We start from the raw sequence: 15,978 nt of genomic DNA on the forward strand, positions 1-15,978 counted from the left end.
ATTACCCTGGGTCTCAGGTCCCCAGAACATTACCCTGGGTCTCAGGTCCCCAGAACATTACCCTGGGTCTCAGGCAACCTAGTCCAGTGACAATACCACTATGCCACCACCTCCCCCTGATACCTAATAATGCCTACATTCTTATGCAAAACTAATTAAGTTATATTTGTCCAGGAACAAACTATTCAAGATCATTTGCTTCTAACAATCGCCACTTTTAGTTCCATACACATTCTTATCATTTTGTGAACTTACTTCTTGTTCTTTTTCCAGAAATAGCAGGTTAAGATTACCAGTAGGACTGCAGTAAATGCTCCAATTCCTACAACAACTTTCAGCCAAAAATCTATCATCTCACAATTGCTGATACTTTTTGCAGGAAGATTTACACCTTTAATGCACACTTTCGGCTCCTTCCACACGTAAGCGGTTTCCTTTAATGAGAAATAAGTTATTAATTTTTACAGTTCAAACTGTTGTGGAAAAATGTGAGATTTCCTACCACAGGCAGTCTTCCTCACTCCTGAAAAACGAATTTCAACCTTGCCAAGTGAGAGCTTTTAACAAAGGAAAACCATTCCTGACCATCCAACTTCCATTGGTTCAAGCTTTGAATGAACGAATGAATGGGTTGAAGATTATTGTTGCAAAAATTGCACTATAAGGGCATCAAGAATAACTAAATGTAAAAATTATATGTGAGATGGGCACTTGGTAATGCTGTATCCAGACCCTAGAAACCACATATAGATTGCAGTTTTGCTCATTGATAGGTACTTGATAAATAAACGCTAGGTTGCAATGTCAGGTTAAACTGTGGTAATTTGTATGGAGAATGTATATTACACACATTAAGGCTCAAGACATCACATCAACTCTTTCTGGAAGAGCATAGCTTTTGAGGTTGACCACAGCAAGCCCTTCCCTCGATGACGGTAACGACCTGTGTAATCAGATGGAAACTGACATGCTGAAAACTCTCTTACAGGATGAAACAGATCCAAGGCCCACTTGCTCCTCCTCCCTTGCCATGATGTTGAAAACTGCAGAATATAGGGAGCAAAGTCTGGAAGTTGCTATGGTTACCGTGACAAACAACATCTGCACTTTGCAAATCAAAGCAACTGCCTTGCCTGTGGTGCAATCACAAGGAAACCAGTCCTCAGTCACAGGTGAGAGGAGGGCTGACACAGAACCCTCCACAGTGACCTCTAACAAAAGCAGTGTGTCGTACACAACCGTGTGTTGAGTTGTACTGCAGAAGGTAGGCAATAATGGAAAACAGCAAAGATGGTCGTAGCGTAAGTCAATCGTAGGGAGGGATTCATGACATTCAAATAAGAATTTTAAGAAATAATTTACAGAAGTAGACTTCTGGTATTAAAAAATCCATAAAGTATCAGGTTAAAATTACATCAATGTGTTACCAAAACTAACATTTCTGAATTAGAGAAATAAAACAGAAAAAAAACTTGGCAAAGGGGCTGATTTTTGACTGCAGCCAAGGCACTGGACTGGCCTCAGGTTATCAGTACAATGCAATGGTAACAAGTGAAGTTCTTCCACTGTGGCATCACTACAGCTGACAAGTTGAATTACAAAGCCAAATAGAATACTAGTTTGAGGAAGTGATGGTCAAACTGTATAGTGCATGGTCAGAATACAGTAGCACAGTGGTTAAGTTGCTGGACTAAAAAACCAGAGGCATGGACACAAACTGGAGATGTTGGTTCAAATTCCATCCCATAAAAAGCTAGTATCAGTCATGAAACTACCAGTTTGTTGTATAAGCCTATCTGATTCATTAATGACATTTAGGGAAGGAAATCTGCCATCCTTACCCAGTCTGGCCTACATGTGATCCAGGCCCACAGCAATGTGCTTGACACTTAACTGCCCTTTGAAAGGGCCCATCTTCTCAAGGTCAATTTGGCATGGGCAATAAATGCTGGCCCTACCAGAGATGCCCACATCCAGTGAATGATTAATAAAAAGATTGCACCCTGAGCACTGATTCCAGTTCTGGTCTCTAAGATACAAGAATGACAATTGACCAGAGCAGTGAAGAGCCACAGGGCTGATCTATAGTCAGGGGTGTGAGTTATGAGGAAAGGCTAGAAAGAATTGGGACTTTCAACATGAAAAGGCAGTTTCTGAATGTTAATCTTAGCAGTAAATAGTATGGAAATACTACCTTAAAATAAACAGTGGGGATACAAGAGGCCCATACACAGGCTCAAACTCTTAAATCATAACTTTCCGACTGACATCAGGAAGTTCTCCTTTAAGAAGAGAGTGAACAACTCTGGGAATGGACTTTGTGCAGTGTGCTACAGGCAAATCCCCTGCAATCATTTGGGATTCAGCTTCAGCAATGGCTCCCATTGTTTTGGGGCGAGGGGTGGCAGGGGTGAGGTGGGGGAGTTCTGCATCAATGCACTGGGCTGAGGAGAAAGAATGTAACCAAAAGCAAAGCAAAGTGGCTGTAGGGTTTCAGGTGATGTTATTACATAGGGTTTCCAGCAGAGGAAGGCAGTTCTTAGTAAAGAAGCTTGAGATGGAGAAGTGTAGGGGTTGGTTAACTCCAAATCCATTCACTTATACAAAGTTAAAATTAGGCTCAAAGAATCTACAGCACAGAAACTGACCATTTTCCCCTCAACGGATCTACAACAGTGCTTATGCTCCATATGAGCCGCCTCCCCCATTTCTTCATCTAAGCCCATCAAGATGTCCTTCTATTCCTTTCTTTCTCAGGTCTTTATCTAGCTTCCCCTTAAATACATCTATGCTAATGGCCTCAGCCACTCTCTGTGGGAGCGAGTTCCACAATCTCACCACCCTCTGGGTAAATAAGTTTCTCCTGAATTCTCTTTTGCATTTATTAGTAACTACCTAATATTTAAGGCCCTTTGTTTTGGGTCTTACCTGTAAGAGAGGATTGCAGAGTGCAGGGTGTAGGTGGCTTAAAGCACAACTGCTAATGGTGAAGTGAAAGGAGGAGGGGAATTTACCAGGGGCTCCCAGCCAAAGGAAAGGAGAGTTTGGAAGGCTTACACTGCTGGTAGCGAGTACAGAGAAAGGGAGGAGTGTGGCTGTGGAAGGAATTAAAAACAAGGTTGACAATTGCAAATTTGAGGTTTCAGGCTTCAGACCAACAGCCAGTTCAGGCCAATGAGGAAAGGTGTGGTGGATAAAAAGAATAGAATGCTGGAAGAATAGTTCTGGGTGGAGAGATTCATGGAGGGTAAAAGGGTGAGAAATCAGTTCAGTCGATCAGTGAACTCGGCAAGTCAGGAGGTGAGAAAGGCACGGCTACGTTTTCAACAGCAGACAGGTTGAGGCAAAAGTTGGGAGATATGATGATGCTGAAAACAGTCACCCGACGGAGAGGGTCTGGGGTCTGAAACATGGGTCAAAGCCTTTTCTGCCAACAGCCTGAGACACTGGTTAAGGAGGAAAGTGGTAGATGGCAAGAATCTAAAGATTGTCTGTGGGTGAGTGCCGAAGAGGATTCCAGCAGTTACCTGGACAAAATTTCAACAACTTATGTTTATACAGTGCCTTTGATATAAGAAAGAAATGTCCCAAAATTGCTTCACAGAAATCCTACAAACTTAAATACAGGAACTGATTCACTCGCAGAGCTCTCAAAGCCAACACAATTCAAACAGAACTTTACAGAAACACTGGGTTGGGTGAATGGTTAACTCGCCACGATTATCCCAAACTGATCGAGGCTGTTTGATAAATAGTATCCACAAGCGATTTGTTTTCCTTTCTCCTCCTGGGATGAAAAATGTTCCTGTTGTTTGTGAAGATTTAAAGAAAGGAAGATTTTTCATCCAGCTGTTAGTTAAACTGATTCACATTTTAGAATTTATACTGGTCTGTCCCATTCAAGACAGAATCTATGGAAAACCTCTGCTCCATCAAATAATCTATCTCAAGCTCCTAACAATAGATATTCTATGTAGGTTATATTTGTATTTGTGGGTTTAGGAATGAATTTTAGCTTTGGGTTTAAGTTTAATTTTTATTTGTAGTTATGTGTTAAGAAAGGGGGGAAACTTGAGTTTTAATTTCACTTTAAAAGGTGCCTGCCTTCTAATGAGGTTTTATGACTCTCGAAGTGAAGTTAGAACAAACACAAGGTAGGAAAAACTGTGCTATTGCCTAGCAACAGAGCTCCAGAGAGAGGGACCCACAAAGATGGAGAGAAACAGAAAAGCAGTTTGAGTTCAGTTGCTCATTGTGCTCTAAGGTGAAGGAAGCAGTTTAAGTCTCTCTCTAGTTGGACATACTAGCAGGTTGCTGAGGAAAGTAAGTCTAAGAATCTTAGATGAGCTGCTCTAAAGTTAAAGTAGCATTGAATGTCAAGCAAGTTTTGGGTCTCAAGGGAGATATCAAGTTGTCAGAAGTCTACTGGGAAAGAAAGCTGCAGGGAACAGGTCTTAAAGGAAAAAGAGAAAGAAGCCCTTTAAGTTAAGTCAAAAGACAAGGACAGGAATCTGGAAAAGGTCCTGTTCAGTGGAAGTGAAAACTAGGAGCAGAGGGAAAGGCTCCAAATTAAAGAGAGAAAGCTGCAGGAAGCAGACTTAAAGCAAAATAAGCTTGCGAGAAGCCAGAGAATCCAAGGAGACATCCGAAGGTCTGTAACTCTTTACTATGGGCATGTGAAGCAGTGGTGTCCTGTTGGCACGGCTGAGTATCTAAGAGAGTACATGGAAGGCAAAGCTTAAATGCATGTGGCAATCCAGGAGAGAGGAACATCAGAAGGAGAGTTTGAACCCCTGGAGGTGGACCCTTGTAGAAGGCATCAGAGAGAAAGCATTGTTTGAGAGAAGATTCCAAAGTGGGTTCGAGAGTGGAGATTGGAAACCCTTGTGTGAAAGATGGAATTCAGTGAGACTGGTTGGCTTACGGTGTGACAAGCATCTGGGAGGAGTTGATGAGAGATCTATAGCATCTGTTTGGAGTGGCATCTGTCACTTGGTTTCAGAATGTGATGTGCCTGACCACAGGTCACCTATTGGTTTACATGGACTGTGTACTTATTGTGATCATGAGAGTATAAGATAGATTTTGTAACTTGTATTATCCTTATGAATCTGTATATATCTGTAAAGGTATAGTTGTGGATGAAGGAGTATAGTTCATCTTTTCTTATTAAATAGATGTTTTATTCTTTTGTTAAAAGTTCATCAGTTGGCTTCTGTGACTCTGTTCAGTAGCCACCCTCCATGTTTCTAAACAAAAAATAAAAGTTAGGATCTATCGAGCTGGGATTTGACTTGTCCAGTAGTAACATCAGCTGGGATCATAATGCTATTCAGATCCAAGTTGCAAACCAAAGTTTTATTCAGACAGTTTAACCAATTCTAATGAGACTGTTCAATAGAATAATAAATAACAAAATATGTGGGGAATTATCATAGTATGCAAACATTCAATTTTGTTCAAAAGAAATTCAATTCATCTTAATAATCTAGCATTCAACAAACTCATACAACATACCTGAAGTCCACTTTTGCAAGCTCCTTCAATTTCATGGTAATCATCCGTTGTGCACAGTGGACAGGCCTCCATACTTTCCCAGAGAAAGAGGAATGTGCACCCATCACATGTTCCACCAGGACAGTCACTGGTTTAGAAAGGGAAATGTCAGTCACACAGAGCAGTGTCTACCAGAAAGAAAGCTGGGACCACTTTACTCTTACTGGGTAATCTTCATATTTACTGAAGTTCGACAACCAACAGCTACAAAACGAAAAACAAAATCCTTGGGAAAAGAAATCACACTAGTGCAGTAAGAGATGCGAGAGATTTTTTTTTTAAAATCCATCCTTTAGAACTGGAAAATAAAATCCCTCAAATGCTCTATTATCAAGGTTCAGGGTAAGGCACAGGATTGAGAAGCAGCTTTACTATACCTGGCACAACACTTCAGACTTGCAGCTCTTCAACTAGCAGCTATTCGCACTAAAGTTTCTACCTCAGTCAGCATGTTGACAATATCAGAGTAGGCCAGACCCTTCTTCCTCAGTTCCACTGCTACATGCAAGTGACAGTGAATGGCTAGGCTGGACCTGTCTTCCTCATAGCATTGCTCCAAATCTCTAACGGAAGAGATTCTAGACGCTGTAAAAATTGGCTACTTGGTTGATAGTGAAGAGGATAACTGTCAACTCCAGAATTATATCAATGGTTTGGTTGAGTGGGCGGAGAAATGGCAATTCAATAAATAGGAATTCAATCTGGATAAGTGTGAGGTAATGCATTTGGGGAGGGCAAACAAAGCAAGGGAATACTCAAAAACAGTAAGTTATTGAGGGAGGTTGGGGAAGTGAGAGACCTTGGAGTCTATGACCACAGGTCCTTGAAAGTGGCAAGACAGGTGGACAAAGTGGTCAAGAAAGCATATGGAATGTTTTCCTTTATTGGGCGAGGTATTGAATACAAAAGCAGGGATGTAATGATGGAACTGTATAAAACGCTGGTTAGGCCACAGCTGGAATTTTGTGTACAGTTCTGGTCACCACATTACAGGAAGGACATAATTGCTCTGGAGAGAGTGCAGGGGAGATTTACAAGAATGTTGCCAGGGCTTGTAAATTGCAGCTATGAGGAGAGATTGTATAGGCTGGGGTTGTTTTCCTTAGAACAGAGGAGGCTGAGGGGTGACCTAATTGAGGTGTACAAATTTATGAGGAGCTTAGATAGGGTAGACAGGAAAGACTTGTTTCCCTTGGCTGAGGGGTCAATTACCAGAGGGCCATAGATTTAAGGTGATTGGTAGAAGGAATAGAGGGGACTAGAGGAAAAACATTTTCACCCAGAGGGTGGTGGGCATCTGGAATTCACTGACTAAGTTGGTGGTTGAGGCTGAAACACTCAACTCATTTAAAAGATACCTGGATCTGCACCTGAAGTGCTGTAACCTGCAAGGCTATGGACCAGGTGCTGGAAAGGGGGAATAAAATGAGCACCTAGTCTCTTTTTGGCCGGCGCAGACATGATGGGCTGAATGGCCTCTTTCTGCACCATAACTTCTCTATGGTTCTATGGCTCTACGGGTGGGTATGCTCCTAAAAGCAGGAATTCTTATCTAAAGTATACAGTCACCAGAATCACTTCATTGGTGATATGAACAATACTGAGGAGAAACAGGGCCAGTCTCAGCAACAGCAGGACTTAGGGAAAGGAGAAACAGATGTTAATGAAAGGAAGAGGGGAAGAGGAAATTGGTAGTGATGAAAGTGAGAGCTGATCAAGATTAAAGAAGATTTATTTGAGGCGGAAAGGAGAGAGGGAGAAGAGTGTGAATATGAACTGGAAGAGTTTTAGGAGGAGAGTGTGTTTGTGTAAGATGGTTGGGGGCTGGATGCGGCTCTGTGTACTGAATGGGGAAAATGCCAGGTGGGGGTTCTGTTAATTGTGTCCAGGGAAAGTGGAATGGCTGAACTGAAACAATGAGCGGTTGGATGTCAGAGAGCAACTGTTGAGGTAACTTCTGGGGAAGTAATGACTTGGTTGGCCAGCTGAACATCCAAATGTCACCTTATTTTTCCTTTCTTTATAAGTTAAAATATATTAATTCTGAAGGTAAAAACTTTGACATGAGTCAGGGTAAAGAATTGCTAAATGTCAAAATTTAAAATTTTCCAGAAAAACGTACCACCAGATTGGTCCCTGCCTCAAATCCCTTCCCGAAATGCATCATTTCTGTCCCTACCTCTTTTGGGTTTCCACCTCAATGTGTTTTGGCATTTTTTAACCTTCAAAATAACTGAAGGAACCATACTCGCAGTCTGTGATTATACGGTTTCTTTCTAACACAAGTTTATAAACAGGGTTTTTCTCTGTTCAGACGGCAGCTTCTGAAGCAACACGTCACCGTTTAAAGCTACTCAACTCTGGGTTGGTGTGTATTTCATTTCACAGATTTACATCCCTGACCTTGACAAGGGTGAAACAGGTCAATTCCACCTGAAATGGAATATAGGAACAGGAGGAGGTAGTGTAGCCCTTGAAGCCTGGTCCGTTACCTTTCAATGAGACTACGGCTGATCTGTAAACAAATGCCATGAACCTGCCTTTACCCCACATTGCTTAATACCTTTACCTTTTAAATATAACAATTTACAAAGTTCATGAAATGTGGATTTTTATATTTCAATATTTACATACGAACAAGGAGAAGGAGTAGGCCATTTGGCCCCTCTAGTCTGCTCTACCATTTAATATGATCATGGCTGATATGATAGTAAGCTCAAATCTGCATCCCGCCTACAACCAATAACCTATCACCCCCTTGCTTACCAAGAATCTATCCACCTCTGCCTTAAAAATATTCAAAGAATCTGCTTCCATCACCTTTTCAGGGAGAGGGTCCCAAAAACTCACGGATCCCAGAGAAAAGATTTCACCTCATCTCCGTTTTAACTGGGTGACCCCTGATTTTTAAACAGTGACATACGAACATACAAATTAGGAGCAGGAGTAGGCCACTCGGCCCCTCGAGCCTGCTCCGCCATTCAATAAGATCATGACTGATCTGATTGTAACCTCAACCCCACATTCCTGCCTACCCCCAATAACCTTTAACCCCCTTGTTAATCAAGAATCTACCTAGCTCTGCCTTAAAAATAGTCAAAGACTCTGCTTCCACCGCCTTTTGAGGAAGAGAGTTTCAAAGAGAAAAACTTTCTCCTCATCTCTGTCTTAAATGAGTGACCCCTTAATTTTAAACAGTTAACCCTAGTTCTAGATTCTCCCACAAGAGGAAACATCCTCTCTACATCCACCCTGTCACCCTTGCATTTATCAAAGCGCACACATTGTAGGTCAGCACAATCAGTTCATGGAGATATTAAATCATATCACAGAATTCAAAAATACCTGCAGTCCATCAATTTTCACACTACATCATTTTAGGGCTATACTCTCAAACACTAGGAGACAAATAAAAATACTAAGTACAGAGGTTTGTAAAGCAATCTTTTGTCAAAAATGATATTCACCCTATGGGATAAAACTTCTTAGTCACTGACAAATAGAATGAAAGCAAGGATTCAGAAAGTAGGACTATTCTCGTCAGACCCTCATGCAATATTAAATGATACTTCAGCAAGGGTCAGAATCTGTAATGGTATTTAAAAATATTTAAACAACTTTAATATCTAAAGATCGTCAACTGGAGTATAGTGTCCAGCTCCGGGCATCACACTTTAGAAAGGATGTAAAGGCTTTTGAGAGGGTGCAGAAAAGATTTCCGAGAATGGTTGCAAGGATGAGGGACGTCAGGGTATGTGGATAGATTGGAGGTGCTGGGATTGTTCTCTTTATAGAAGAAAGGGTTGAGAGGGGATTTAATAGAATTGTTCAAAATCACAAAGGGTCTATATAGAGTACATAAGGGAAACTTAGCCAAAGGGTCAAGAACTAGGGGACACAGATTTAAGGCGATTGACTAAAGGACAAAAGGCAATATTTAGAAAATCCTTTTTATGCAGTCAGTGGTTAGGAAGTGGAATGCACTGCCTGAGAGTGTGATGGAGGCAGATTCAATGTGGCTTTCAGAAGACAGTTGGATAAACACCTGAAGAGAGAAAACTACAGGGCTAAGTGAAAAGGGTGAGGGAGTGGGACTGAATGGGCTGAATGGCCTCCTCCTGTGCTGTGCTGAATGTAAACATTCTATGATTCTATGATCCTTAATTGTCCGATTGTAGATATCTCCAATTAATATGAAGTACAAAGAACAATGCTATTTCCCAGTAATCTACCAGAGAATAAATTCCTGTATATTTAGTTCTGTTAAATTTGCAATGATTGCATTATATTTAAAGCTGCAAATTAAATGAATCCAATTGGTAAATTAAACATTCTAATGTAAGCCTTGGAATAGAGCCTGTTGGGGAATAACAAACATGCGAATATAGGAACAGGTGTAGGCACAGGTGCAACGGGCAAAACCCATGTTACCTGGATTAAATTCCAGCATCATCCCTATAACTGATATTAAGCTATGGTCACATAGAGATATCTGGAGAGCTAGGACAACTTTCATACACACATAAGCTCATGGCCTGAAACAATTTAAATACATCCAACTAAATATGTTGGCTTAAATGAACACTCTAGGATGAAGTCATAGAAATCTTTATTCTAGAGTATTACCCATAATGGAGAATTCTCAACTGGAGTTGGATAAAGAAAGAGAGAGAGAGAGAGAGATAGAGGGAGCACAGAGATGAGGAACAGCAGAGACAGGGAAAGAGAGATACAGGGAGCACAGAGACGAGGAACAACAGAGACAGGGGGAGAGAAAGAGATATAAGGAGAGAGAGACAGACACAGGAACTGAGAAAGAGTAGGGGAGAGAGAGAAAGGTGGTGATAGGGAGAAAGAGGCATGCATAATAAGTGAGAGAGTTGGGAGAGAATGAAAAGGGACAGAGAGAGGGAGAGGTAGAGACAAAGGGAACAAGAGACAATAGAGAATAGGTGCTTGGGCTTTTCATTATTAGAAAGAAGCAACTGCGGTGTGGGTAAGTAAATTGGTGGATAGAAATTCTCTCATTAAGTGTTTCACAGAATTAACATTACACCATATTAAATATATGCAACCTTCAGCAGTTGCAGTGAATACCTTGGTACAGAAATTTCTCCATGGCCAACCTTTCCTGGATTACATCTCATTGTTATAACTGTTCCACGCCCATTTTCACATGACGCTGTTGACAGTGATGACCTGCAATAATAAATGGGATAACAGAGGCTTTCAGACTTCACTTCAAAATCTTATGTGGTATTACTGGGCCAGTCTTAACCTGGTTCAGAGTTGGCACAAGAACACCACACAAAACAACCCATGAGCTTCACACTGATTGGAAGGCTCATACCAAATGTGAGAGACAAAAGGTTTCTCACTCTGCAGTAAAAGGTATTGTCCGAGGCTGGGACCCAGGCTCATATTTCAATCAGAAAACACAATGATTTGCACGTGGATTGTTTGAGTTTGGAGTGCTTGATTATGCTGGTAGACGAAAAGGGTTCTCTATCTGGCAGTAATCATATTGCTCCCCCTAATTACATAGAAAAATTTACCAAAAACACCAAAATCCAATCACAGGTGATAACCCTCATGCACTACGTGTAATGTAAACACTCTTCTCTATGTTCCTTTGCAATGCCTTTGAACAAGCAAACTGCCCCCAATACCAGTCAGTAAACAGCCAAAAGCAGGCAATTAAACAGTTTGGAGATTGCATCAACCTATTATCCTTCCTCTCCACATTGGGAAGCGCTCAATTATTGTGTTGTAACTGGCAATCAGAAGGGCATTATGTAGGAAATCAGACATGGGCCGGGGTTTTCTGGCCCCACCCACCACCGGGGTCTTCCAGTCTTTGACTGGCCCGCCGCAGCGGGTCCTGCCACAGTGGGGCCGAAAAATCCCAGTCACCGATTGCCCTACCCAAAAACTATCAAACCATATGGATTAAATAATGTTTCGATCACACGCAGTCCACTTACTTGTAGAAGAAATGTATGTTAGGAATGTGGTTTGTAGAAGCAGGAAATTTGTCCGGTCTCGCAGTAATATTCTGCACTGATGTTTCAACAGTGGCTCCTGGCAAAACACAATATGTTTCAGAACAAAATATTTTGAGCGCAAAGCATGAGAAAACATTGGTCTGGACTTTACAGTAAAACTCTCTCCCACAGTCCCTCGAAGTGAGGGGGATGTCTGCCACAGAGTACAGCCTGTGGCAAGAGCTTGCACACGGAACCTTTTAATGGGCGGTGTCTGTTGCACTGTAGTTACCACATGGTCCTGGCTGAAACTTTCCCACTCTTATGGCCTGCCATAGGGGTGTATCGAAAGGATTTACACACCTGCTTGGCCACAATATCAATGCACCTTCCATGGCCTGGGGGCTGGGAGGACTTGAACCTGGAGCTTCTGGTTCAGACACTACCCGCTGTGACACAGGACCTCCTAACTATAGTAAAACTAACGATGAGTCTATTAGCGCTCAATGCTACCAATGGATAAATCAGACTGCAACTTCCAGCAACTGCACATTCAGGGAATCAGGGAATTGGTGTCCCAGGTTACCCTCCTCCACCAGAAGCTTCGTTATATCTGTACATCGAAAGACTCGCCACTGAATCACATGAATTAGTGTGAAGTTTCAGTATTTATGTGATAGGTACAGACTAAATTCACAAGAACAAGATTTGACCTCCCCAGTTAAGCAATTTTCTTTAATAGTCTGTTAAGTCTTAATTACTGCCAAACCCCTCTGACACTGAAAATTAACTTTAACAAGTATGGAGTTCATTCCTTCAGATTTTAATTATTGCTGGAGATTTTTTTTTAAATGTAAACATGCCATTTTATTTTACTTTCTCTGTGACTCTAATCTCTCCTAAGTCCATCTTTCTTTCCCTCTCTTCATTTCATTTACTGTACAGAACTTGGCATTCAATTACAATTTTAACCAACACATCCTCATCAGGCACTGTGTGATTCAGTAAGAATTCGCCAATCTGATTGGTTAAGGAGGCAGGTTATTACTTTCCCCGCTCACACAAGTCCCAGACTCCCTGTGGTGGGCACTGCATTGCTCGGGTTTCTGATCACCTCAAGTTCCAGTGGAAAAGTCCCTAGTACATTAGTGAGCACGTGTAAGTGTAATAAATGATTGATGCCCTTTGATCATTGCTGACCACAAAAGCCAAACCATTAAGTTCTCACTTCTTAAAAGTAAATAACTTGGTGTGACATCCAGGTATAGTTTAGTTATATCGAGTACTACACTTCTAACTTTATCTTTTCCAAGAGCGAGACTACAGGCTGCTGCTGTACAGAGGTATCTGAGAGTCTTTGTACATGAATCACAAAAGGTTAGCATGCTAATACAGCAAATAATTATAAAGGCAAATGGAATGTTGTCCTTTATTATTAGGGAGGTGGGGTATAAAAGTAAGGAAGTCTTTCTTCAACTGTACCAGGCATTGGTGAGACCACACCTAGAGCACTGCATACAGTTTTGGTCTCCATATTTAAGGAGCGATATACTTGCATTGGAAGCAGTTCAGAGAAGGTTCACTAGGGTGATTCCTGGGATGAAGGGGTTAGCATATGAGAAAAGGTTGATCGGGTTGGGCCGATAATCATTGGAGTTTAGAAGAATGAGAGGTGATCTTAATGAAACATATAAGATTCTGAGGGGGCTTGACAGAGTCGATGCTGAGACAATGTTTCCTATCATGGAGGAATCTAGAACTAGGAGATACAGTTTCAAATAAGGGCTCTCGCATTTAAGACAGGGGTGAGGAGGAATTTCTTCTCTGAGGGTTGCTAATCTTTGGAATTCTCTTCCAAGCTGGGTCTCTGAAAATATTCAAGGCTTTTAGACAGATTTTTGATTGACAAGGGAGAGATGGGGCAGGAAAGTGGCATTGAGGACACAATCAGATCAGGCATGATCTTAATGAATGGCAGAGCAGGCTCAAGGGGCCAAATAGCCTACCCCTGCTCCTATTTCTTAAGTTCATGTGTACTCCACTCACCTTCAATCCCGTACTAACCCAGAAGATGGCAGGATAGTGTCAGGATCTCAACCTAACATCAATGTCCAGGGTTTTAACTCCCTCCATGTATACCATCCTGCCTCCCCTTACCCGGGAAAACTACCCAAATCATCTTTGATTCAAATTACCTTGAACTTTTTTTTCCAATTTTATATAAGCACTAAAAAAGCATTAATCACTATTCAAGTCCATTGCAGGAACAAGTTGGGTACGGTTGCTGCAAACAACCCAGACTCCAGACAGACACTGTAGGGCATTACGGGCAAGAGAATGAATAAAAGAAAATAACAACTCCTTTAGCAACCAACTGAGTCAACTGATTCCAACTGAGGTGTCAGTATTCTTTATATCATGTACCGAGAAGCACAGGTCATGCACTACATTAAATTAAAATGCAGCATTTTCTAAAATTCAGATAAAGGAACTTCCCAAAATCTGCCCCAAAATTATGCAACTGTAACTGACCTAAAAAGGTATCAGCCAGGCTGATAGACTGAGAAGACAGTGCAGTTCGGAAGCTCCTCCCATCTGAAGGAATGATAGTTGATTGACAGAGAAAAGAAGCAATAGAATTGCTGAATTCACTTGACTCGCCCTGCACATCCTGCACCGTCACATCAGTTACATTATCTGAGCAAATGGCCGTTTTCTTTCCCTAGAAGGATACAAAGGAATTCAAACAGCTCAGGGATTGCCACAGAACTTTTTAATTAATATTTAAAACTAACTACTTTATAGGAAATGCCTTTTTGCAGATCCTGCAAGGTGTCAAAATAACATGAGAAAATTCAGGGATTGTCTTATTCATTGAGGGGGAAAAAAACCCTGAACTTTAAAAAAGAAATCAAACTGTCGCTTAATACATATTGTGACATTCAAATCATTTTAACAACATTTAGGATGAAATGGTCAGAGCCTTTAGCCCTGTTTGAGCCCTATATTTTCTGATACAAAAACAGAAACAGAAATACCTGGAAAAACTCAGCAGGTCTGGCAGTATCGGCGGAGAAGAGCACAGTTGACGTTTCGAGTCCTCATGACCCTTCAACAGAACTAAGTAAAAATAGGAAAGGGGTGAAATATAAGCTGGCTTAAGGGGGAGGGGGTTTGTTGGGACAAGCAGCCAGTGATAGGTGGAGATAACCAAAAGCTGTCACAGACAGAAGAACAAAGAGGTGTTGAAGGTGGTGATATTATCTAAAGGAATGTGCTAATTAAGAGTAGAAGACAGGACAGATAAGGTACAGATAGCTCTAGTGGGGGTGGGGCAATACTAAAAGGTAGAAATAAACAATGGTGGAAATACATTTAAAAATAATGGAAATAGGTGGGAAAAGAAAAATCTATATAAATTATTGGAAAAAACAAAAAGGAGGGGGAAGAAACGGGAAGGGGGTGGGGATGGAGGAGAGAGTTCAAGATCTAAAGTTGTTGAACTGAATATTCAGACCGGAAGGCTGTAAAGTGCCTAGTCGGAAGATGAGGTGCTGTTCCTCCAGTTTGCGTTGGGCTTCACTGGAACAATGCAGCAAGCCAAGGATAGACCTCGACTACAGCTCCTCACACCCCGCTTCCTGTAAGGACTCCATCCCATTCTCTCAGTTCTTTCACCTCCGTCGCATCTGTTCTGATGATGCTACTTTCAAAAACAGTTCCTCTGACATGTCCTCCTTCTTCCTTAACCGAGGTTTTCCACCCACGATAGTTGACAGGGCCCTCAACCGTATCTGGCCCATCTCCCATGCATCCACCCTAACGCCTTCTCCTCCCTCCCAGAAACATGATAGGGTCCCCCTTGTCCTCACTTATCACCCCACCAGCCTCCGCATTCAAAGGATCATCCTCCGCCATTTCCGCCAACTCCAGCATGATGCCACCACCAAACACATCTTCCCTTCACCCCCCCTGGTGGCATTCTGTAGGGATCGTTCCCTCCGTGACACCCTGGTCCACTCATCCATCACCCCCTACTTCTCAACCCCCTCCCACGGCACCTCCCCATGCAAACGCAGAAGATGCAACACCTGCCCCTTCACTTCCTCTCTCCTCACCGTCCAAGGGCCCAAACACTCCTTTCAAGTGAAGCAGCATTTCACTTGCACTTCCCTCAACTTAGTCTACTGCATTCGTTGCTCCCAATGCGGGTTCCTCTACATTGGAGACCAAACGCAGACTGGGTGACCGCTTTGCAGAACACCTTCGGTCTGTCCGCAATCATGAGCCAGACCTCCCTGTCGCTTGCCATTTCAACACTCCACCCTGCTCTCTTGCCCACATGTCTGTCCTTGGCCTGCTGCATTGTTCCAGTGAAGCTCAACGCAAACTGGAGGAACAGCACCTCATCTTCCGACTAGGCACTTTACAGCCTTCC

General features: G+C 42.1%; 1 protein-coding gene across 1 annotated transcript in view; it reads right to left on the minus strand.

Annotated features, from left to right (window-relative positions):
- elapor2b (endosome-lysosome associated apoptosis and autophagy regulator family member 2b) overlaps positions 1-15,978 on the minus strand; it is a 120,860-nt gene that overhangs the window by 9,982 nt on the left and 94,900 nt on the right. Inside the window, exons 16-20 of the mRNA XM_078552903.1 lie at positions 14,073-14,262; positions 11,541-11,637; positions 10,654-10,755; positions 5,518-5,644; positions 256-434 (exon numbers count right to left, since the gene is read on the minus strand). Of these exons, the coding sequence (XP_078409029.1) occupies positions 256-434; positions 5,518-5,644; positions 10,654-10,755; positions 11,541-11,637; positions 14,073-14,262 (695 nt within the window). The remainder of the gene's footprint in view (positions 1-255; positions 435-5,517; positions 5,645-10,653; positions 10,756-11,540; positions 11,638-14,072; positions 14,263-15,978) is intronic.

Source organism: Cetorhinus maximus, chromosome 12, assembly GCF_964194155.1.
Source record: "Cetorhinus maximus chromosome 12, sCetMax3.hap1.1, whole genome shotgun sequence".
Lineage (NCBI taxonomy): Eukaryota > Metazoa > Chordata > Chondrichthyes > Lamniformes > Cetorhinidae > Cetorhinus > Cetorhinus maximus.